The 23,899-nt window shown below is 47.1% G+C and overlaps 1 protein-coding gene across 1 annotated transcript in view; it reads left to right on the forward strand.

The window, feature by feature from the left end:
* Positions 1 to 23,899, forward strand: part of INTS7 (integrator complex subunit 7) — a 159,126-nt gene that overhangs the window by 79,355 nt on the left and 55,872 nt on the right. Inside the window, exon 18 of the mRNA XM_082249275.1 lies at positions 19,419 to 19,517. Coding sequence (XP_082105401.1) covers positions 19,419 to 19,517 — 99 coding nt within the window. The remainder of the gene's footprint in view (positions 1 to 19,418; positions 19,518 to 23,899) is intronic.

The following is a 23,899-nucleotide window of genomic DNA, read 5'->3' on the forward strand; positions in this document are numbered from 1 at the left end:
ACTTTGGCGGTAAAGTGGAAATACAGATTAAGGTACAGTTGTGACTGGCTACTGGAGTTTTCCTGTCTCCTCTCACACATAGATCTCCTGTCAGTACATATTCAGATGACACGTTGGTTAAAGGGCTGGTCTGCAGATGAACTGCTTGCTCTGCATGGTCTTCAAGGGACAACATCCCTTTGAATCTACTTTGAATGGCCTTTTAAAGGTTGCTACTGGTGGCAAAAGTTCCAATCCTTCTCAGTCAAAGAAGCCCATGTAATTTTTCTTTCCCTTCCCCCACATCCTCCAAGTTAAAAAATCAAGCTTGTCTCCCAGTCCCCTAGCAAGCTCTGGGGCTCAAAGTGCACCAAACCCTCTGACAAATCATCAACATTAAGGTGTGCCCCCCTTTCTAAAATGAAGGGAAGGTCTATTAGCCTTTGTGGGCATTTGAATAGCTTGCATCTTAGATGTCTGAGTGTGGAATTTGGTTTCCAGGGGCTACAGAATAGCGTTTTACTCCCAGGCCCCTTCTCGGTTAATCATGTCCAAACTTCCTGTCACCACACAGGTTAGCAGATCTCCAGACAGCCCACTTTGATTCCTCTGGATTAGGGTGTTTTTGTCCCTGTTCCTTTAATAGAACAGTTTCAGGGGTTTTACGCTGACCTGTTTAAAGTTTCCTAACCCAAAGGGGGAAAATGTCCCATCTTGGATCACAAAGCGCTGAATGTCATCATTTGAGCTCAGAAACTACATATGAACTCTACCAGGTCTTTCGTCACTCCCATCATCAGGGAGACTTCCTGGCCTATGTGGACAGCAAGATTGTGTACCTAAAATGCCTCATATTTCCAGCACACCAGTGTTAGTGTTTCCTACACTTTGCGGTGGTTCCCTTGCCCTTTCAGTTTGTGGATGTGCCCTTCAGCCTCTCCTTTACTCCTCAGGTGTTCACCAACATGCTGCCTCACTGCCAGCCCAGCTGCACTTTTAAAACCTCACCATTGTGAGATACCTAGACAACCTCTTTCTTTTGGAAACAATCGGCACAGGTCCTGTTGAACAATGTAGCCGTGTCTTCCCAGATATTACAACGGTACTGATGGATTCTGAATTTGTAGAAATAGATCCTAGGGCCAACTTGTTGCTTTGAGTAGCTAGGTCTAGTCCCAGACACTACTCAGAACAGAGTTTTTCCACCTCAGGAAAAATTTCAAACTCTCTGCTTACAGAATCATGATCTACAGTTCCAGAGTTTTCCTATTCTGCATTTTTGCACGATTGTTCTGGGTCTGAGGGTAGTCTTCAAGGTATTTCTATTTGCCCAGTTTCACTCCAGACTGCTACAACAGAACATTCATTCATTGTGGACATTCAAGTCAGTCCAGTCCATGGATACAGTGATTTGCCTAGTGCTGCACACCAGGTTATCCCTGGATCGGTGGCTCAGAATATTGGCTCTGGAATAGAGGAAAATCCTTCATTTTTATTTTTTTGAAAATTGGAAGACACTCACAATGGATGCTAGGCTGTTGGGCTGGGAAAAAAGTACTGGGCACTCTGTCGGTGCAGAAGACTTGGATGTCAGGACAATCCCTTCTCCCAGTCAACTTCCTTGAGCTTTAGGTAATTTGACAGCGTTGGACTATCTGACTAGAGAGTCCGGATTCAGTCATACAATGCCATGTTATTCTCATGCAGGAAAAATTAGGGAAGAATCAGAGGTCTTACCACGATAACAAAGGTAGAGCAGCCCTAATCTTCACTGCATTGTGAATATATGTGTCACAATCTGGATGGAGGCCGAAGTGCAGAGAGGGCTTCCCTTGCAGCTCAGTGCGAGTCACCCCTGGAAGTGGTACAGGAGGTAAAGCGTCCCAAGTAGCACAGGTCGCCTGTGGTGAACACCAGATGATTTCAGGAACTCTGGGTAAGGCAGGCAACTAGAGGAGTAGTAAAAGCTATGCCGAGGGTCAAACACCGGTGATCAGTCCAAGAGCAAGGTAAGTAGCAGAGCAGGGACGAGCCGGGGTCATACACAGGTGAGCAGGCAGAAACAGAGTCCTTAGGCAAGCCGGGGTCATACACTGGGAAAACAGGCAGGTAGTAGCAAGAGCGAAGTCCGAGAGGCAAGCCGAGGGTCAAACACCAGGAGGAGATCAGATGGTTCAGAAACAAGCCGGGTCACAACAGGAAGTCCAAACAGGAAGCACAGGAAGCTGAGAGTTAATCCAGCAATGAGTCTGCTCCTATGGCCACCTTTTATAGGCCAGCAGAGGGCAGTGTCAATTGAGGCTGGAACGACCATTGCTATTACTGGCAATGTTGCCAGTTCTCCTACGGCCATTTCCCTGACGGGCCAGCGGAGGGCTGTGTCGATTGAGCCAGGAGCGTCCATGACTTGTACTGGCAGAGATGCCAGTACGGCTGTATCCCTGACAATATGCTTATGTGTTTGTATATTGTTATATTTCCTGAATGGAATTTTTGCAAGTGCCTTTCATTTGTATCTCATGGAAATTGTTTATTAAAACTTTATTCTTAAAAAAAAAAAAAAAAGAGGTAGAGCAGATCCTGCCTTAGGCATACCTTCACGTTCCAGCCTTGTCTGCCATTTACATCCCAGGCATATACAATTGGCAGACTGATCTCTCAGCTTGCAGTGTCTGGACCTGGAGTAACCCTCACACCTCCAGGTATTCCAAACCTTGCGTCACAGGTGAGGGATGCCGAATGTGGATCTCCTGGCCTCCAGGTCCAACACAAACTGCACAGCATTGTCTCCAGGTGCAGGGATTCTTGGACAGAAACAGTGGATACTATTTTGGCTCCATGGGATCAGTACATCCTGATCTTTGTTTTTCCTCCCTTGAAACTTTTTCCTTTGTCTCCTTTGCAGGATCAGGATAGAAGGCATTTAGTGATCTTCATCTGGGTTGGCCTAGGTGGATTTGGTACTTTTGACTTCATAAGACTTTTGGTAGATGCTCCCTGGGCTCAGATTATCTGGATCTTCTGTCTCAAGCACTGATCTACCAATCTTGCTTCATGTTTGCTGGCTTTAACAACATGGCTGTTAATGCCCAGACTCTGAGACATGAGGGCATCGCTGAATTGGTAATTCCCTCAATGTTCAAGACTTAGAAGTCTACTTCTTTGGAGCTCTGTTATAGCATATGGAATGCAAACTTCACTGGTGAGTGAATATGGGGGGCTTCCATCCTAGGATACTCTCTGTGCGATGGATTCTTTCCCTTCTGCAGCTGTGTCTGAGCCACTGTTTGGCTCCCAGCACCATTAGGGGTCAGGTTTCTGCTCTTGCTATCTTCTTTCAGATACTGCTGTCTCCTCATTCTTTGTTTAAAGTGTATTTTAGCCTTAAACTGGATATTTCTGCTGTGTGTTGGGTTAAACCTATAGTTGTTTAGAAATACTGCCTGAAAACATTTTATTGACTCATTTTGTTGTGTATTTACCTCGGGACCCTGCCAGTTTCCCTTGGTTCCATTATCAAATTGAGCATGCTAAGCATGGAAGCAGATCTGTGCTGGCATGGTCAGTTTGCATCCCTGGAACTACTGCTAGGAAATACAAGCATTCCATGTCTGTGTATGGCATCCCTGTATCAACTGTTGTCAGTTTTTTTTGGTCGCGCACCCGCCTACTGTTGCGGTGTTGCTCCCCCTACCTAGCCTTTCTGTGTTGTGGCTGCAGCGAATACAAGCATTGACCTAGGAAAATTTCCCAATGTGTGTGATGTCGCTCATGCCCATCCGCTAGCTGTAAAACGTCCCCTGCTATGGAGGCTGTTCAGTGTGACTGTAGCAGTAAAGAATTAAAAATTACATAACTGTTCTTTTGTTTACTATAAAAGCAAGTTCAGCAAGGGAATTTGGCTGCCCTGTATTATTCTCGTCTTTAAAACTGCTGGGTACACAAATACTTTGAAGCGGATCTTCACCGCCCCCCCCCTTTTTTTTTTCTGTTTACCCCTGCTTACTATGAGGTGGGATCTACACATTTCAAAGGAAAGCAAGGGAAGGGAGAAAACCACGCAGACCTCTGGTGTAGTAGAAGGATCAAAGGGCATTATTAAAAAACACACTCTAAATACTCACAAACTAAAATGTGAAACATCCCATATAATCCATGCGAAAGAGGCCACGCAACACACAACACAGTCACAAGGAAAGGATGGATGAGCAGCCAGAGTGTCCAGATCACTGTACAGTTGAAGAGCTGGGCTGGATGCCAGAACTCTTTGCTCGACTCACTCAATCCCAAGGACAGCTCTCCATGGACAAAAGTCTCCTGTAAAAGTGGAGTCTCAGGTCGCGTTTCAAGGACTCTCCTCTTCTGCACATATCAGATACACACTTATCCAGTGTTGTCCCGCTGAGATCCTCTCATGCCCTGCCACTGCTCGATCCCACGCTGCCATGATGTTTCTGATGTCATCAAAAAGCCCGCCAGCTGTTATGGGTTCAGCGGGCAGGCCTCCTGATCAAGCGCCACTAGACCCGCCCCCCCTTTCCCCACTTCCACCTTTGTTAATAAAATGGTAAGGCCTCCTGGGATATGTAATGTACATATCCCAGAAGGCTCAGTGGGCTCAGTACTTGTCATTTAACTAGGTGAATGACATGTATATGAGGCGGATCCTAACCCTTTTTCTAAAAGAATAAAATTAAATTTAAAAAAAAGCCATTATACAGGTAGCAGGGTGGAGGAAGGGTGGGTAGAAGGCATTTTTGAGTTTAGACTGAAGACCCGCTTTAAGACACATGTTCAGGCTGTGTCCCCCTGTTAGTTCCCCTGTGACTTGATGGGATCTGAATCTGGCTTTCTTGGTGTTTCACAAACCACTATTTGAACCCATTAGAAACATCTCCCTGTCTGCTCTTAATTAGGGAGGTGTTTCTTGTAGACATAACCCCTGTTAGGCGAGTGTTTAGGCTGGCAGCCTTTTGTCTTGCAAATAACCCTTCCTGGTTTTACACAAGGATAAAGTGGTGTTGAGGCCCAGAACTTCCTTCCTTCCCATGTACTTTCAACATTTAACATGAATCAAGACATCGTTCTTCAGTCCCTCTGTCTGGCTAACTGTCTCAAGAATTGGGTTCCACCCTCTTATGTCAAGGCTCACTCCACTAGACCTGAAGGTGACCCTTTGGGCTTTTGGGTTTGCAAGGCTGCCATCTGTTCATGCTTCATCTCATGTCAGTTTCAGGTGTAAGTTCCTTCAGAATCCTCTTTGAGCTGCAAGCAGTCCCCAGTTCTTCTTCTTTTTTTTTTTTTTTTGTGGGCCTGTAGGCATTTTGTTTGCTTTTTTTTTCACCATTCTGGACTTCTTTTGAACATACAAAACCTTATGTGCATATCCGCACATAAAAATCGGACAAGCACCGTTTTTTCTTAATGCATTGCACCACAACCTACAGTTGGTCACACTTGTTTGGTCTGGTGTGTTGAAGTATGTTTGGGTGCCATTCAGGCTACAACAACCCACATCTTGCATTAAGGTAGAAAATGTTTAGGCATCAGTATTCCCCCTCCCCTTTTACTTACCTGAGCCTTCGTTTGATTCAGCGTTGTGCCTGCCAGCTGCTCTTTCCCTTCACTTCCTGGTGTCTCAGGCTTTGCTGAGGCTGCAGGAGGCGTTGGCTCCCACTGCTGTTAATCCAAGCCAGTGACTAGGCAGCAGGGTGTGGTGGGTCTGAGTCCCACTGTCTGTGTCAGTAAATGCAAAGAGGCTCGGGAGCGAGCCCGCATGAGTGACCTATAAAAAGTCGCTTGGCTAGGCAGAGGGGAAGAGCCAGCAGCACCAGTGAGGGACCTGGGAAGAGGAAATTCAGGGCCGCTCTGTGCAATTCTATTGCACAAAGTAGGTAAGCATTAACCTATTTGCAAATGTTTAAAAAATAAATCCCTTTTAAAAGCTCTCTTTTTATACAGGAATTTTAGTCTAGAAATCCCAGAAAGCCATTCACATGAGGAGACCTCAGAACTGCATTACCTCATCACATACTGTAGGTGTGAAACCAGCCTATAAGGATCATATCACAGTTTACTTTTCTGGGATTATTGGATTGCAAGTCAGCTGTGTGACAAATGTCATCTTCAGTTAAAGCGTAACTCCACTTTTGTTGGGGAAAAAAACATTCCCCTCTGGGTGATCTCTGTACATTACAAGGATTTTAACAAACTTTGTTGGAGATTGCTACCTTTTGTTATTCTGAAGAAATCATTGTTTGTTCCTCTGTGCTAAGTTGGTCAAATGGGAGTGGTTTCATAATTATCAGCTGTGGCAGCTGCAAGGCTCTAATGAGGAAAGCTGCTGGGCCTGCATCCCTTTAGAATTGCTCCTATTTGGAGTATCTCACCAAAAATGAAGTTTTTGTTGCAGGGGATGCCTGAAAACTGACTTGTATCTTAGGCAGACTTTTGGGAAAATTGGTGAGCCAATCGCACAAGCAGTAAATTATGTTTCTGGGGTGTGGTCAGTACACATTCTGTGTACAGAACAGCTCCAGGTAGCCATATTGCATTGCATTTTCAGAAAATTACAACAGCTGCAGATTGAAAAGGAAAGGTCATTTTAAATAACATTCAGTTACAATATGATTCGTGCTGCAATTGTATACACCATATTGTTTTTTCTTTATTTGCTATTTTTTTTCCCATGAAAGTGGAGTTACCCTTTAAACATGGCACAATTGGCATATTGGAAGGGAGGTTGATACGTTTCACACGTTAAACGTGCTTTGTCAAAACTGTACAGAACACAATCACCATACACACACACACACATATATATATATATATATATATATATATATATATATATATATATATATATATAGTAAACATCACATGGTTACACAAGTGTAAAACATGAGTTGATGGGATCCAGGAGCTTCAATTAGCTGTTTCCGCTTCACATGAAGAGCGAGCCATATTGCTCAGCCCAGCTCAGTTGAGCAATATGGCTCGCTGTTCATGTGAATCGTAAACAGCTGATTGAAGCTCTTGGATCCCATCAACTCATGTTTTACACCTGTGTAACCATGTGATATTCACTATATTTATATGTTGTGACCGACCCCGTACTCAAGAAGATTATGTCCGCCGTATAAGCTTCCCTTTCCTGATACCAGCACAATCCAAGATCCCTTAGCCCACCCAGTCACTTGTCGAGACATCAGTGTAGGGTGGTAAGAAGCATAGGACTGCTTATTCAAACACAGGCACAAAGAGATATACATTCTGGGACAACCCCCCTCCTCTTTAGCAGCTAATCCACATACACATATACATCCCATAACAGGTTGATTCCAAGGCAGACAAACAATAGAACAATGGGATATAGGCACTTAACAAACAACCCCCACCTCAAATTATCTAGTAATGGTCTATGAGACACTCCTACAATATTCTAGCAATCTGAAAAGTGAAATTGTTTCTTTTCATATATTGAGTGATATTGTTCAGAAATATTATTGTCCCAAGTGAAAGAGGCCCTTCATTCTCTCAACACAAACCACACATATGGAACCCAGGATAACCGGGGTAACAAAAAAAATGCTTAGTCCAGGGTGGTTGTACATCGAGTCTGATTAGTGCTGGGGTTCTTGGTCACCCTGTGCCCCTAATAAAGACAAGGTGACTTACACATAAGAGGGGCCGGAGAAACTGGACAAGGAGTTTCCTGACCTCTCTAAAGTAATCTGGGTTCCACAAGCCCCCCGCCATAGTGACTCCCGTCACATATGTGTATGGTGGTTGTGTCCTGTATGGTTTTGACAAAGCACGTTTAACATGTGAAGCGCGTCAACCTCCCTTCTTCCCTGCTGATATGCCAATTGTGCCATGTTTTTATTCATGTTTTTTCAATACATTTTTGTATGCATCATATATGGGTGTGCAGCTCACCAATCATTTTCCTTAAGTTAAGTGTAGTTTTTGAGTGCTAGGAGAAGAAAAACACTTTTATCAGTTAGGGTAACATGATAAAAAGAATACATTTTTTTTTTTTTTTGAGCTAAAGAATAGACAATGCTAGATGTGCAGAATGAATTCACTTGGACATGCTGTTGAGATGTGGTGTCCGGTTATCTCTGTTTATGAATATTCAAAATTGTACTTCTGCATGGATATCTTCATAACATGACCTAATCCTAATGCAAATCGAGAGCTCGTACACTGCTCTCAATAGAAAGAAAAAAGCAGCGAAGGCTTTGACTTTTCCATAGTTCTACACATAAAAAGGACAAAAAAAAAATACCAGAGAAGAATTATATGAGCGTGTTTTAAAACTGTACTGAAATCAAGGTTGCTGAGATTTAAATTGCGCAAATTGCACGTTTATTTAAAAATGAAATAATTCTTTGAGGCAATGTAATGGTCTCTTGTTATAGGGGAAATTGAGTCTAGAAACCCCAGTAGACCCTTCCCGAGAGGAGGCATTGGAGATTAGATGCACAGCATAGTTCCTCCTGGGACTTAGACATGATTGCTTGTTTTATGCCTGGAGCACAGGGAATCACACCCATTAATCTGTAAATTGAATTACAACTATGTTATGAGGATCATAAACCTTTTCCCTGTGTCTTTTGTGTAGAGAAGATTTTTAGGCAAATAATATGAGTCACAATTCAGTTCACTTAGACATTCTTTCAAAATTCTGCTCATAGTTTTTAAATTCATCTGAATTTTGCATCCCTATATTCCCGCAGAAATCAGGCTTGTGTTGGTTGTTCCTGCTCTGTAAGTTGGACTGCCTTTTTTTTTTTTAAAGCACATTAGTGGAACATTTAGAAATGTTAGTTGTGCTTAATAAAAAAATATCAACTTATAAAAATATATATATATATATATATATATATATATATATATATATATATATATATATATATATATATACTCAACCAGGTAGATGCAGCATTGACCTAATGCTGCATCTGTTTACCTCCGACTCTGCAGTGAGAACTCAGCAAATAAACACTGCTAATCGCTCAGTTCTCCCCCTCCGTTCTGAGCAGAGAGCTGTCACTGTCAGGTCACCGGCTCTCTGCTCTGCCCCTTCTCACTGGCATGAAAAATGGTGGTGGGGTGGCGTGCAAAAAGATAAAAAAAAAAAAAGTTTTTTTTTCTCTTACGTCCTCTGACAGTCGCCGCCCGATGGTATTAGCCTTCACTAATGGGTAATGGCGCCCTCTGGAGGAGCAAGGCTAGGCAGATAATTATCACACAATAGATTTTTATTTCTCTCACTATCACTAGTTAGTCAGGGATTCCTTTCCTATTATAGATCCTTATGGAGTCCCAGGTTGCCAACGAGCGTCGCAGGTTACTGGTACGCCCAGGCCTCGCAACGACAGTGCCCCTCCGATAGGGGATGAGCCTGCGGAGCTATGCCTTCGCTAAGGGTCTCTCAACCCGGATCGCCCGCGTGTTGCCAGCATCCCTCCTTGGCACCCCCACTTAGGGTGGGAGGTCTCCCTTATCTGAGCGGTGCCCGCTTCCTGGACTGGTGAGTACTGTTACCCCCTTGTCCCTGGGGATGTTGGGGGGTTGTGGGCCCACTCTTAGGGGATAGCAGGGCTGGTGGTCTCTGCAGGATCCCCCTTCTGGCCGGGTTGTTAGTTCTCCCTTGCTCCCGCTGGGGGCGCTGTGTGGGGTGCTGTAGGGGTCTCCCTGGGGTCCCCGATGATAGCCAGAATGTGTTTGTGCACTTGTTTTGCCGCCGTTTGGAGCGGCCGCCATGTTTTATGGTGAGCAGATTCTAAGCTCTGTGTGAGGACAGCAGCCATTTTAGGATTCTGCACATGCTCCCTATCGGGCGCCATCTTGGATGTGGGCAAATGCCTAGTAAGGGAAAGCGGCCATTCTCCCTGTGACTTTTTACAATGTTTTGATAGGCACCTTTTGTCTGGGCTCGAGGGCTGGGCCTCTAGCGGTATGAGGTAACTTCCTCCTCCTTCACACATCTCCTGTTTAAAAATGTGCTGACAGGCTGGGGATTTTTGTTAATCCTTCTGTCATTTTTCAACCAAAACGTTTTTTACTTGCTGGTGTGTTTTCTGAGGGGGCACTTTCAGTTAGTGCAGATTGCGGGGGGGGGCAACCGCCGATTTAAAGGGCCAGCGTCCCTTTTAATTTTTTTGCCAAAAATAGACTCCCGGGCCAGCAAATCCCCTGCAGGCCTGGTGGGGGCTTCGGGTCCACCCTGAAGCCTCTGCCATGACCTCTATATCTGCTGTTCTTGCAACTTTTTCATTCCAGGTTGATCTGCTGATGTTGGATCGCTCCTCCAAAAAACGACCTGTGCCCTCCCAGTCCTCTGACTCTGAGCCAAAAATTTGGTTGCCACAGACAATGGTCCCCCTGAGGGGTCCTGGTCCTCTGCTTCTGAGTAGATACATGCGCTACGATGGATGTTCCCCTTAGCAACGTTAAAAATAAACTCTCTATCTTGACGATGAGCCATCTCAGTCAAGTCAGCGGTCCGTTTTTGGGGTTCCGAAGGGCCCAGAAGTCAGGTCAGGTTTTTTCCCTGCCCTGTGGAGTGTGAATGACCAGTGGCGGTGCATAGGCAAATGTTGGTGGTGCCTAAGCGTTTTTTCCCTCCGCTATCCAATTTTGGGGGCGGGGGACAAATGTTGAACGGTGTCCCCAAAAATGTGGATCACGCTGTGTCTAGGCTGTATAAGTCCACTTTGATGCCAGTAGAGGATTCCTCGGTATTCCGGGATCCGGCAGATGGGCGTGTGGAAGCCTCTGGTGGAGGTTTCCCTGTTAAACCCTGTTTTTTTTGGCCTCAGTGATTGCCTATCAGACTCTCATGGCATGATCCAAGGTGCTTCGCAGCACTCTGGAGTCGACTTTTCCGTCTGTCCTTGCAATGGTGGATTGCACCCAGACTGGGTGAAGAGCTGGTCGGCTGACCACGCGTCCAAAAAGATGGTTTCTGAGGTCCCCCTATGTGGGGGATCGTCTTTTTGGGAAAACTCTAGATGAGTTAATTAATGGGCTCACTGGTAGGTAAGGTACTCTGTTGCCCCAGGTCTCTAAAGGGTAAGCCCCCCCGCACGCGGCGGGGGCCCTCCTTCAAGACTCTTTTTTTCATGCCTTGGGACGCAGGAGAAGGGTAGACCTTTCCGACCTCCACTTCCTGAGGGGACAACCTCAGCCATTGTCAGGGTAGGGGGACGTCTGCGTTGCTTTTGGGAGCCCTGGTTGTTCGGCATTCAGGACAGGTTGCTTCACAAGCGGATTCGTTCATTCGAGTTCGATCTCGCAACGCACACAGGTTTTTTCTGTCCAATCTCCAGCTGTTCCCCGATTTTCTCGGGGATCTTATGGGGGCAGTGCACGATATGCTTGCCCAAGGAGTCTTTGTACCCGTTCCTCCACGGGATAAGTTTTGTGGGTTTTTACTCCAACCTGTTCACGGTGCCCAGAAAAGAAGGCACGGTACGTCCGATTCTGGTTTTGATGTCTCTGAACCGCTTTGTGCGGGTACAGAAGTTCAGGATGGACGCCATCCGTTCGATGGTGGCATCGTTGAGGCCCGGGGACTTCCTGGCTTCCATCGCCTATTTTCGGGGGTCATCAGTGATATCACCGCTTCACGGTGGCTAGGGAGCACTTCCAGTTCGTGGTGTTACCTTTCGGTCTCGCTTTGGTTCCTAGGTTTTTTACCAAGGTATTGGCTCCAGTTCTAGCCTTGCTACGTTTACGGGGCATTGCCATCCTCGGTTGCCTGGACGACCTGTTGTAAGGTCGAGCTCATGTGTGACCTTGACGAGCGCTCTGGCCGTGTCGGTTCAGATACTCCAGGAGTTCAGGTGGACCATCAATTTTCAGCAGTCGGCTCTGACTCCCTCAACTCGTCTTCAGTACCTAGGGATAGTCCTTGACTCTTCTCAAGCTCGGGTCTTCCTTCCAGAGGACAAACTGAGATCAGGTCTCAGGGACTGCGATATCTCCTTGCGGACCTGCATGCGGGTTCTGGGCCTGATGGTTTCGGCCTTCAAAACAGTTCAGTTTGTTCGATTTCAGGTGGAGACTTTGCTGCCGATTAAACGTCTTGGAGTTCCGAGCGATCATACTTTGTCTGTTCCGGTGGTCAGCTCTACTTCAGGGGTGTCCGGTCTGGGTACAGACGGACAATGCCACAGCTGTGGCTTATATCAATTACCAAGGGGGCACCAGGAGTGCCCGGGCGGCCAAGGAAGTGGCCGAGATTCTATCATGGGCCGAATCACATGTACGTCGACCTTGGCTGTTCACATTCCGGGTGTGAACAACTAGCAGGCAGCTTGAGTCACCAGAACTTGGACCAAAGGGAATGGTCACTGCATCCGGAGGTATTTTGCCTCCTGTGCGCCCGGTGGGGGACCCCGGACGTGGATCTGTTTGCGTCCCGTCTCAACAGTAAGGTGGCTAGCTCATGGCCAGAACTTGCGATCCTCTGGCGGATGCCGCGTACGCGTTGGTGGTACTTTGGCATCATTTTCGGCGGATGTATGCCTTTCCTCCGATTCAACTGTTGTCCAGGTTCCTTCGCAGGTTGGCGTCGGAACGGATGTTGGTCATTCTCGTGGCCCCGGACTGGCCTCGACTTCTGTCTCGAGGACCGATCTTCCATCCTGCTTTACCGTCTTTGGCTTTAACGGCATGGCTGTTAAAAGCCGGGTCTTGAGGGATTGAGGTCTTCCACAGGCGGTTATCCCTACCTTGTTAGAGGCTCTAAAAGCGACTTCTGGGAAGTTTTATCACCGCACCTGGAAAGCTTATATCGCTTGGTGCGAAGCGCATGGTTTTCATCCTCACTCCTTCTCTGTGGCGAAGGTCTTGGCCTTCCTGCAGAAGGGTATGGATCAGCGTCTGGCGCTGACTATGGTCAAGGGTCAGTGGTCAGCCTTGGCCGTCTCTTTTTCGACGACCTTTGGCTTCGCATTCCTTGGTCTGCACCTTCATTCGAGGGGTGCTGCGTTTGGCTCGCCCAAGGAGAGCTCCCTTACCTCTCTAGAATCTGAATTTGGTTTTGTCTGTGTTACAACAACCTCCCTTCGAGAACATTGGAGAGGTTCCTCTGTCTGTGTTGTCCCAACACGTTGCCTTTTTGGTGGCTATCACGTCGGCTCGCAGAGTGTATGAGTTGGCGGCCTTGTCCTGCCACTCTCCTTCTCTGGTATTTCATAGAGATGAGGTGGTTCTGCGACCAAACCAGTCTTTTCTTCCCAAGGTGATTTCTTCGTAGTACTCGTACTGAAGCTATCATATTGCCTTCGCTGTGTGCGCGGCCCAAGCATCCTAAGGGATTTGCCTTGCATTCCCTGGATGTAGGGTTTCTCCTTTTCCGGTAAAAGGCCCGTTATACTCGAGACGTTAGTGCCTCTTTGGGCTTTTCGCCATCAGGCTTCTGTGGCTCAGGTGTGCAAGACGGGGCGACTTGGTCGTCTGTGCATGCTTTCACAAAGTTTTTGCAAACTTGATGTTTTTGGCATCTTTGGATGCTTCTTTTGGCTGCGCGGTTTTAAGTGCAGCGGTTGTTTTCAGGGCACATTATGTTTACTGTCCCTCCTTTTTGGGGGGTTCTTTTGTTATTCTGGGTTTGTTTCCAGTTTTTCCTGTGGGCTCAGGTTGTTACTGGCCCGGCTGTCTGCGTTACCTTCTGTGTTGGTTGCGTTGTTTTCCCACCCCCTCATACCTGCACTGCTTTGGGATGTCCCATTAGTGAAGGCTAATACCATCGGGTGGCGACTGTCAGAGGACGTAAGAGAAAATAGAATTTTTGTAAGAACTTCCCATAAAATTATTTTCTCTGAGTCCTCTGACAGTCGCCGTCTCTCTGTTTTTTTGGATCTGGGAGTTTTTGCCTTCCGGTACTGCTTGCTACAAACTGAGGTAATATCAGATTGGGTCAGGATAATGACTGAGGGATGGCCCCCTAGTGGCGTGCCGAGATATATAATTTTTTTTGTATTAACCTGATAATTATCTGCCTAGCCTTGCTCCTGCAGAGGGCGCCATTACCCATTAGTGAAGGCTAATACCATCAGGCGGCGACTGTCAGAGGACTCGGAGAAAATAATTTTACTGTAAGTTCTTACAAAAATTTTATTTTTCTATTGTTCATTGACGGACACAGCTTCAGATCTTCATAACCTTTGGGCTATACTGCCCCCTACAGGAATAGGACACTAGGCAAAAAAAGAGTCTGGCTACGCCCATGGGCAGTCCCAGGGGGTATACTCCCTCTCTCTGCTATAGGCACTCAGTTTTTTTTCTGCCTAATCAGGAGTAAGAACCTAGTTCCTTGCTGGGACCTTTGTTCCTGGCAATTTTTTATTTTTAGTTAAATGTTTTCTCCTGGATTTTTCCTGTGAGATCTACAGTCAACTGCCAGACTGGGCGATGGACTCAATAATCTAGATCCAGTGGTCACCCTAGTCTGGCCAATGCCCGCGCAGACCTCAGCTCCACGCTAGGTCTGCCGTGACATAGCCCCAACGGACGGGGGCTGGCCTGCGAGTTAAACGCCTTGTGAGGTCAGATATGACCATGTCTCGGCCCGAGTCGCATCGTTCCTCCTGGCCGACAGCCCCCCCCCCCATTTCCATGGAGAGGGGTTCTGTCTGGAGTGGTGCCCGCCTGGTTCCTTAAATGGTGAATAGCTGTCCTCCCTCTCCCTGCCCCTCCTTGGGACGGTCAGACCCCCGGGTTCCCCTCCTTCCCGTCAGGCATCCCCCTTTCATGCTGCCATTTTGTTGTAGCCTGTGTGTTTCTATAAACGGCGCCCATGTTTGTGTTGTCCGGCGGCCATTTTGCGATGGTTTGCCATTAAAAATAGTTGCAGCCATGACAGTGGAGCCCTGTGGATGGCGATTTCGGCGGTGGGAGCCCCTCCTCATCCCCTGGTGCTGACTCCTGGATCCTTTCACTTCCTGATCACCGCACGTGCAGTGCAGATCAACCTAGTGTCTGCAGGTTACCTGTTTCTGCTAGGTGGCGAGTCTGGTGGGGTCCTCTCCCTCTTTGCTGAGGATCGCTTGGTGCTTGTACCTGGCGACCGGGTGGTGCTGCCAGCACGATGGGGGTTGTCCTTTGCAGTGTTTTACACTTTTGTGGGGTACCCCTGGTGAATCATGGAGTTTTTGGAGCACATCTCCCCACCTGATCCCCTCTCTGAGGCTGCAGGGCCCTCCGGGTCCCAACCATTCATTGATGCACTGACGGCGGTCCTGGAGTCTCTTGTGTCCTGCTTTGAGGTGGTCTTCGGGTGACGAGCTATCAAAAAGCACCCCCTGCCTTATCTGTCTCATCAGATCCTCAATCTGATTCGACCGCCGCGGACATCGGTCACCCTGCCGGGTCTGCAACCATGCACCCTGAATCCTTTGATAGTGAGAATGATTCCTCCACATCTGCAACCGCACACGAAAAGGCGCTGGTGGAAGCACTGAATGTATCGGTGCGTGAGACCTTGAAGATGGAGGATGCAGCTGCGACAGAGGTGCAGGTTCCCTTTGGCACTCACAAGCTATCCAGAGTGGTAAAGGTGTTTCCTTTCCCCGCCTATTTTGACAGAATTGTCGCTAAAGACTGGGGATGACCAAAGCATCCCCCGTGGGGTCCCTAAGCGCTTTACTAGGCATTACACCAATGAGGAGTCCCTTCTTAAGAAGTGGATTGTTCCGCCAGTGGTGGACCCTCCGGTTTCCAGATTAAACAAAGCAACCATGATTCCGGGTTGAAGAGTCCCTGGCCTTTAAGGATCCGGCTGACATGAAGACGGAGGATGTTGCCCGCATTATGTACACTTTGGCTGGTTCGGCACTGGGGCCGGTATTCACCAATGCCCTGATGTCGCAAACACTGACCGAGTGGGCTAAGCTTTTACGCCGTAAACTAGAGGGAGAACAGCCCCCCCTGACCCCCGGACAAAACTCCTTCAGCATGAAGGTGCACCCTCAGCTGTATTGGGGGTGGGGGGATGTCTTCGCTGGTTTCCAGGCCCATGGGCTTCCAGGGTGCAAGACAAGTGGGTCCACAAAGTCATTCGGTCCGGCTACAAGATCGAGTTTCACTCTTGTCTCCTGGCAAGGTTCTTTCATTCCAACTTACGCCAGTCCCTGGACCGCTTACAGGGTCTGTTTGGGGCGGTACAAGACCTGTTACTTCAAGGGGTGATTGTCCTGGTTCCGACTTCGGAACATTTTCAGGGTTTTTACTCAAACCCTGTTTACAGTTCTCAGGAAGAAAGGCAAAGTTCGTCCAATCCTGGACCTCAAGGCGCTGAACTGCTTTGTGCAGGTGCAGGAGTTCAGAATGGAGACCATTTGTACAATGGTGACATTCTGCGTCAGGGGGGATTTCCTCGCCTCCATCGACATCAACGATGCATACCTTCACATTCCAATGTGTGCCAGTCACCAGTGCTTTGCTGTGGGAGAGGAGCATTATCAGTTTGTACTTTGGACTATCGAAGCCTGACTCTGGACTCTGCCTTAGCCAGAATGCTCCTTCCTCTGGACGAACTCCAGAAATTGCAGACTGCAATTTATCTCCTGCTGTCCAACAGATGGTCATCCCTCCGGACTTGCATATGGGTGCTGGGCCTGATGATGTCTACCTTCGAGGCGGTTCCATTTGCACAGTTCCATACGAGGTCCCTGCAAAGGGAGATAATGATTAAAGGGGACAAGACTCTGCAGTCTCTGGAAAATCAGATCTGGCTGAGCTGGGGAACGAGGGAGTCCCTGATATGGTGGCTTCGTTCTCTGGCGCTTCGGCTGGGCAAATCCTTCCTCCCTTTGTATTGGACAGTGGTCACCACGGATGCCAGCCTGTCCAGCTGGGGAGGCGCCCTTGGCAAAAATTCTGCTCAGGGGCTCTGGACACTGGAAGATCAATGTCTTGGAACTCCAACAATCAGACTTGGCTGGACCATTGGATGGATCATCTTCAGGGATGTCCAGTACGTATTCAATCAGACAGTGCCACAGCCATGGCTTCTGTAAATCACCAGGGGGGCACAAGAAGTGTCCCGGCGGTTCCGGAGGTAGTCTTCATTCGAAGGTGGGCAAAGCGGTTCGTTCCAGCCCTCTCCGCCGTACACATTCTCAGGGTGGAAAAAAGGCAGAAGGATTACCTCAATCGGCAGGCATGGGACCAAGGGGAGTGTTCCCTTCATCCGGAGGTGTTTCATCAGTTGCATCTCTGAGGTGTATCTTTTGACTTCCTGGCTCAACAGAAAGGTGCAGAGGTTTGTGGCTCGGTCACAGGATCCTCTGGCAGATGCCACAGATGCGCTGGTTGCCCCGTGGGGTCAGTATCGTCTGATTTACACCTTCCCTCCTCTTAAGCTTCTGCCAGGACTTGTACCCAGGATCGAGGCAGAAGGGATTCCGGTTATCTTAGTGGCCCCAAATTGTCCTCGCCGGACTTGGTATGCTGGTAGCCGGCGTTTCTTGGAAGCATCCTGTCGGGGAGGATCTGCTGTCCCAAGGACCAATCTTCCATCCTGCTTTACGGTCGCTGGCTTTGAAAGCTTGGCCATTGAATGGCAGGTGCTGAAAGATAGAGGTTTATCGGAGTCTGTGATTCCAAAACTGTTAAAAGCTAGGAAATCTACTTCTAGGATGATCTACCATCATATGTGGAAGAGGTACATTGCGTGGTGTGAGTCTCTTGGGGGTTCATCCTCACTCCTCCTCGGTGGCTCAGACCTTTCTTTAACGGGGGGTTGAACAGAAATTAGCCTTGAGTACCATCAAGGGCCAGGTGTCACCTTTAGCCATCTTATTTTAATGACCTTTGGCCACACACTCCCTGGTGTGTACCTTTTTTCAGGGTTTCTGACATTTGGTTCCTCCAGTGCGGGCTTTGTTGCTGCCTTGTGACCTCAATTTAGCGCTTTGGATTCTCCAGAAGCCTCCCTTTGAGAATCTTCGGAAGATTTCCCTGCTTATGCTGTCCCAGAAGGTTGCCTTTTTAGTGTCTTTTACCTCTGCATGCAGGGTGTCAAAACTCGCGGCGTTATCCTGTCATTCACCTTGGTGTGATTCACAGAGATAAGGTGGTGCTTCGCTGCTGTCCATAGTTCCTTCCAAAGGTTGTCTTTGATTTTCATTTGAATGAAGATATTGTGTTGCTTTGTATGCCATGGATGTGGTTCTGGTAATTAGGGTGTACCTGACAGCTACAGAATTTTTCAAGAAGTCACTCACTCTTTTGTGCTCACGGATGGGCCTCGTAAAGGGTTATCTGCTTCCTCTGCAGCCATTTCCAGATGGATCAGACAGACAGTGATTCAGGACCATTCCATCAAGGCTCAGGTTCCTCCTTGCCCTGTTAAGGCGCACTCTACTCGGGCACTTAGTGTCTCCTGGGCTTTCCGTCATCAGTTGTCAGTGACGCAGGTTTGCATGGCGGCCACGTGGTCATCGGTGCACACTTTCACAAAGTTTTATAAAGTGCATGTGTTGACATCTGCGGATGCTTCATTTGGCAGCAAGGTTTTGCAGGCTGCTGATCCTCTTCGATGGTGTATTGTTTTTTACAGATGGGCTCCGGTTGTTTTGGTTGAGCTCCTGTTCCCTGGTGGGCTACTGTTTATCCTTGGGAATTTTTTTGCTGTTCCCACCCCTCATGTTTAACTTCTTTGGGATGTCCCATCGGTTATGAAGATCTGAAGCTATGTCCGTCAACGAACGAAAGAGAAAATTGGATTTTTGACTTGCCATAAAATCCATTTCTCTGATGTTCATTGACGGACACAGCATCCACCCCTCTGTGGAGTTGTAATTCTTCTGACACTGCTTGTAACAAAACTGAGTGCCTATAGCAGAGAGAGGGAGTATACCCTCTAGGACTGCCCATCAGCGTAGCCAGACTTTTTTTCCTGCCTAGCGTCCTACTCCTGTAAGGGGCAGTATTACCCAATGGTTATGAAGATCTGAAGCTGTGTCCATCAATGAACATCAGAGAAATGGCTTTTACAGTACTGGTAAGTCAAAAATCCAATTTTTATGCTTTTGTTTTTTTAATCCGGGGAATGGAGGTGAGTAGTGCACTGACACCTTTTGCATCTATTGAGTGAAGGTCTGCTTTAAAGGACACCTCTCATAAGAGAAATACATTATGTTGGTTGCCATTGCTTGCTCCCTCTCTAAAATGCTAGTTGCCTGGTTGTCCCTGGCTTCTCTACTTTCTGACCCCACTGACCCAAAACATGCAGGCAGTGAAGTTGGACCTTCTCATCTGCAATCTTGTTTCTGGTTAGTGATTCGGAAAACGGTGTACAGAGGATCAGCATGACAGTCAATGAGCTTTTTTCAGAAGGATTTCAGAAAGTTTGCATTTTTCACATCTTTCTTTTATGTCCTTGAAAATAATAATTTGGTGTACTCTCTGTTTTTCAGCACACCACCTGCCTGTGCAACGCGATCATCAGTCTGCTGAAAGTTCCCCTCTCTTTTCAGAGATATTTCTTCCAGAAGCTGCAATCTACAAGCATCAAAGTAAGTACAATAGTGAGTGTGCTGTCTGCTGCAGAGCCGTGTGTAGAAAAAGAAGCACAGGGAACTTCTATATATATGTTAATGCATTGAAGTAGGCTGCATATTTTACAAGAGAGCTAAAAAAGCAATTCTTGCAGCAATAGGCCCCTATTTTTCTGGAAATGGAAAGCGCTTCTTTTGATCAGGAACTCCTCAGATCCAGCTCTGAATAGAGAGGAAAAGTGTGTGTTGATTATATCTGTAAGACGTGCCTGGGTTATTTAATAGCGACATTAAATCTGCAAATGCATTCTGGGTTTTTTTTTTTTTTTTTCACTTGCCAATGCAGACTGTTTTAGCTTCTGTTGCCTGGAAATCCATACTTCATATGAAAAAAGAAACCTCAAAATTGTTGGAGATATTTTTGCTGTAAATCTGTCCGTGATCAAACTGACATCAGGGTTAAATTGACAGTCATTTCTTACAACTGCTATTTAGTTTAATTCTGAATTAGATTTTATGTTGACCTGGGGAGTCTCTAGACCTCAGGGCCCATACTATAAATAGGGCCTTGACTTCTGCTTGACTCAGAGTTAAGCCCCACCTCCCGCCAATCTAATAATAGGAGTGTTGAGTGGCAGCGGGTGAGGGGATTTGCTCTGAGCTGATAGAAGTCAGGACCTTAAGATCAATGTGGGAGTAAAGCCAGCTATATCATCAATGGCTGGCTTTACTCCCACATTGATCTTAGGGTCCTGAATCTCGGCCAGTCCCTGCTGAATCTGAATTTGGGGCCTTGAATCTCAGCCGGTTCAGTAGAGACTAGCTGAGATTCAAACCATGTATGGGCAGGCTGATTGTATCCAAGTTGATCAATCAACTTGGGTACAACCAGCCTGTCAGTGTTTCATACGACTATTGCCTCTAGCAATAATCACTGTGTGTTCTCCTGGGCAGGATGGCTTCACCTTCCTCCCTGCCAGGAGAGCACAACAGCTCTGAGGGAGGGATTCTCCTTTGCTGATGATGGAATAAAGTGATTTTTCTTTCCCGCAACCCGTGGTTGCAGGAAAGAAATTGCTCCGTCAATGGCCAGCTTAAGACCTAGGGGCTTCCCAAGCCACAGACAACTAGATGGACACGAATAATATTTTATTAACTTTGATCACCTTTACCTGCCCAGTTCACCAGAAGTAATACTGGTATAATAAGCCAAGTTCTTAGAAATATAATAAAGCAGTTGTAAACCTTAAAGTATACCTAAAGGCAAAACCTTTATTTTAGTTTTGGATAGAATGGAAACTGATTAGAACACTTGTCGGTTTTTATTGCTGTATGTGTTTCCATTAGGGAGGATCACCCTCTCTATTTGTCCTGTTTACCATTGTCATTGGAAGTGAAAATGATAGAAAATCCCGAAATTTGGGTTGTCCCCAGAAAAGTAATAGAGGAAAAATCTTCTAATAGGGACACTAGTTCTGGTGACCTGGGGGGGGCCCAAGGATTTCCTTTAACCACTTAAGCCCCGGAGGATTTGGCTGCTAAACGACCAGGGGGTATTTTGCGATTCGGCACTGCGTGACTTTAACGGATAATTGCGCGGTCGTGCGATGCTGTACCTAAACGAATTTGGCGTCCTTTTTTTCCCACAAACAGAGCTTTCTTTTGGCGGTATTTGATCACCTGTGCGATTTTTTTTGATCACGCGCTATAAACAAAAAAAGAGCGTCAATTTTGCAAAAATAGCAATATTTTTCCCTTTTTTTTATATGAAATTCCCCCCAAGAAAATGTAAAAATCAAAATTTTTTAACATTTTCGGCCAATTTGTTTTATGCTACCTATGTTTGGTAAAAAAAATCGCAAAAAGCGTATTTTGATTGGTTTGCGCAAAAGTTATTGCGTTTACTGGCTAAGGGAAAGATTTTTGTCATTTTTGTTGTTTTTTTTTTTAACGCGTAATGGCGGCGATCTGCGATTTTTTTGCAGTACTGCGACATTGCGGCGGACAGATCGGACCCTTGACTGACATTTTTGACACTTTTGGGGTTACCAGTGACATTTCTACAGTAATCAGTGCTATATATATGCACTGTTACTGTAAAAATACACTGGTAGTGAAGGGGTTAACTTTATTTGAGAGGGAGGGGCTGTGTGTGTCCCTAGGGGCGTGATTCTTACTGTGATTGGCTGTGGCTTCAGCTGTATGCAGAGTGATCAACGGATCTACATAGTAGATCCATATGATCAGCTCTCATACAGAGGGGAGAATGACAGGCAGCTTGTTTACACAAGCTGCCTGACTTTCTCCCTCTCCCCCGCCGATCGCAGAGTGGCCGGCGGACATCGGGTCCGCCGGTCACACGCGCGGGGGGGTCCGTGACCACGCGGGAGCGCGCCTCCGGTCCCTAGACCCTCACAAGCTAGTGACGTAGCCCTACGTCACTTTGCCTGTGAGGGGCTGACCGCCGACGTAGATCGGCGTGCGGCAAGTGGTTAATTTGCGGGGATTTTCTCTCACTTCCTGTTTTGGCTATGGGACAGGAAGTGAAGGGAATTCTTGGCAATGGCACACAGATGGTAAAAAAATTAAAAACCTGACAGGGTATAACCCACCCTTACTCTATCCAAAATAAAATAAAAGTTTTGCCTATAGTTCTACATTAAAGTGTATGTTTTCCCAACATTTCATATTTCTGGTATGTGGCTGTGTTACTGTGGACTTGTATTAACCACTTGCCAACCGCCCACTGCATATATACTGCGGCAGGCTGGCCCGGCTGCGCGAATTGCCGTACCTGTACGGTGGTTCGCAGGAGCGTTCCTGGGGGCAGGCATCCGCCCCCTACTTGGCAGCAGGGATACCGATCCACTGGGCCGACAGCTGCGATTTCCGTTGGTCACCTGCGATCGCTCCCCGCTGAGAGAGAGCACCGGTCAGCAATGCTACCTCCAATTTTTTACTGTGCTGAGCAAATAAAAAAAGTTCTGAGCGCAAACCTTTAGACTGAGCAATTTCATCAAAAATCTTATATTGTCGCAAAAAGTGCATGTAGAGTAGATTTTTTTGACCATGGGTAATACAGATGTATTTCTTTTGGTTACATGAATAAACAAGGGACAAAAATTGATGGGAATATCAGAAGTCATTTTATTTTTACAAGGTTATGCCATCGACTATCTGGCTGTCTAGTTATACTGGAAGCAGGGCTGAAACTTTGGGGGGGGGGGCATATGCCCCGGGGACCACACTGTGAGGGGAGCCACCGCTGACAGGAGCAGTGACAGCAGCATCACTGCTCCTGTCAGTGCAGCACTGGGAGCAAGGAGGAGAGAGTTGGGAGAAGCTGCGGGCTGTGCATAGTTGCCAACAGTCCTGCTTAGCTGTTTGTCCCTGGATGTTTTCAACCTGGGGTCCATCCCGGGAAAAGTGAGCCTACCTTACATGTACAGGCTGTTACATCTGCCAACTCCTTTCCCCTACCTCCTGCCACACCTTGCTTGCAGAGCTCTGCACAGAGGACACAGGTGCTGGGGAGAGGGGCAGGGCATAGCTATAAAAATAGGTCCAAATAAATATCCACACGTTCATATTACCAACAAATAAATATAAAAGCACATTCACAGTGCATATGATCACTTAAGCAACTTTTCACACCTTACCTTCATACACATTATGATGATATCTCCAATAGCAACCTAATGACAATAATAATAGATTTGTGCAGTAGCATGCCTTGAAACATTAGTGGTTCCCCCAGGTTCTTGGTGCTGCATTCACCAACACCACAGCAACATCTCTTCCCACTGCTTGCCATCGGCCTCAACAGTTAGACAATAAATTTCAGAGCTGAGGAAAGCTGCCCCCATAGTTGCCAGCGTTTCCCCCGCGAGACCCGTGCACTTACCTCACAGGAGCTTCTCTTCAGTCTCCGCGTCTCCCCAGTCCTCCCGCCTCCTCCTCGGCCAATGGCATGGGGTTTGCCTTTGGGCAATCAGGAAGCGGGAGGACCTGCTCCCTGATTGGCCAGGAGGAGGATCCGTGTGACAATAGCGAATTTTCATTCGCTATTGTCACACAATGGGCGGGCTCAGGGTGCACTGCTCTGCTCCCCAGCCGCCGCAGTAAAATAATGTAAAGTTCCTCGGGCGGCCCGGCCTGTACCGATTGCGACTGCGCAATCTGAACTAGACTGCACGTCCGCGCATGCGCGCAGCTTAAAGGGAACATTGCCGGTCAGCTGTTGTAAACACAGCAGACCGTTGTTCTCTCTGAAATGATCACCGAGCGCCTGTGATCCTCCTATATAGCAACACAGGTCTCTGTGTATATTTCACAAGTCCCTCCCCCACACATAAAACACTCCTCTAGATTCACAAGTAACCCTTTGATCACCCCTGAGT

Source organism: Pelophylax lessonae (genome assembly GCF_965119305.1).
Source record: "Pelophylax lessonae genome assembly, chromosome: 3".
In the NCBI taxonomy this organism is placed as follows: Eukaryota; Metazoa; Chordata; class Amphibia; order Anura; family Ranidae; genus Pelophylax; species Pelophylax lessonae.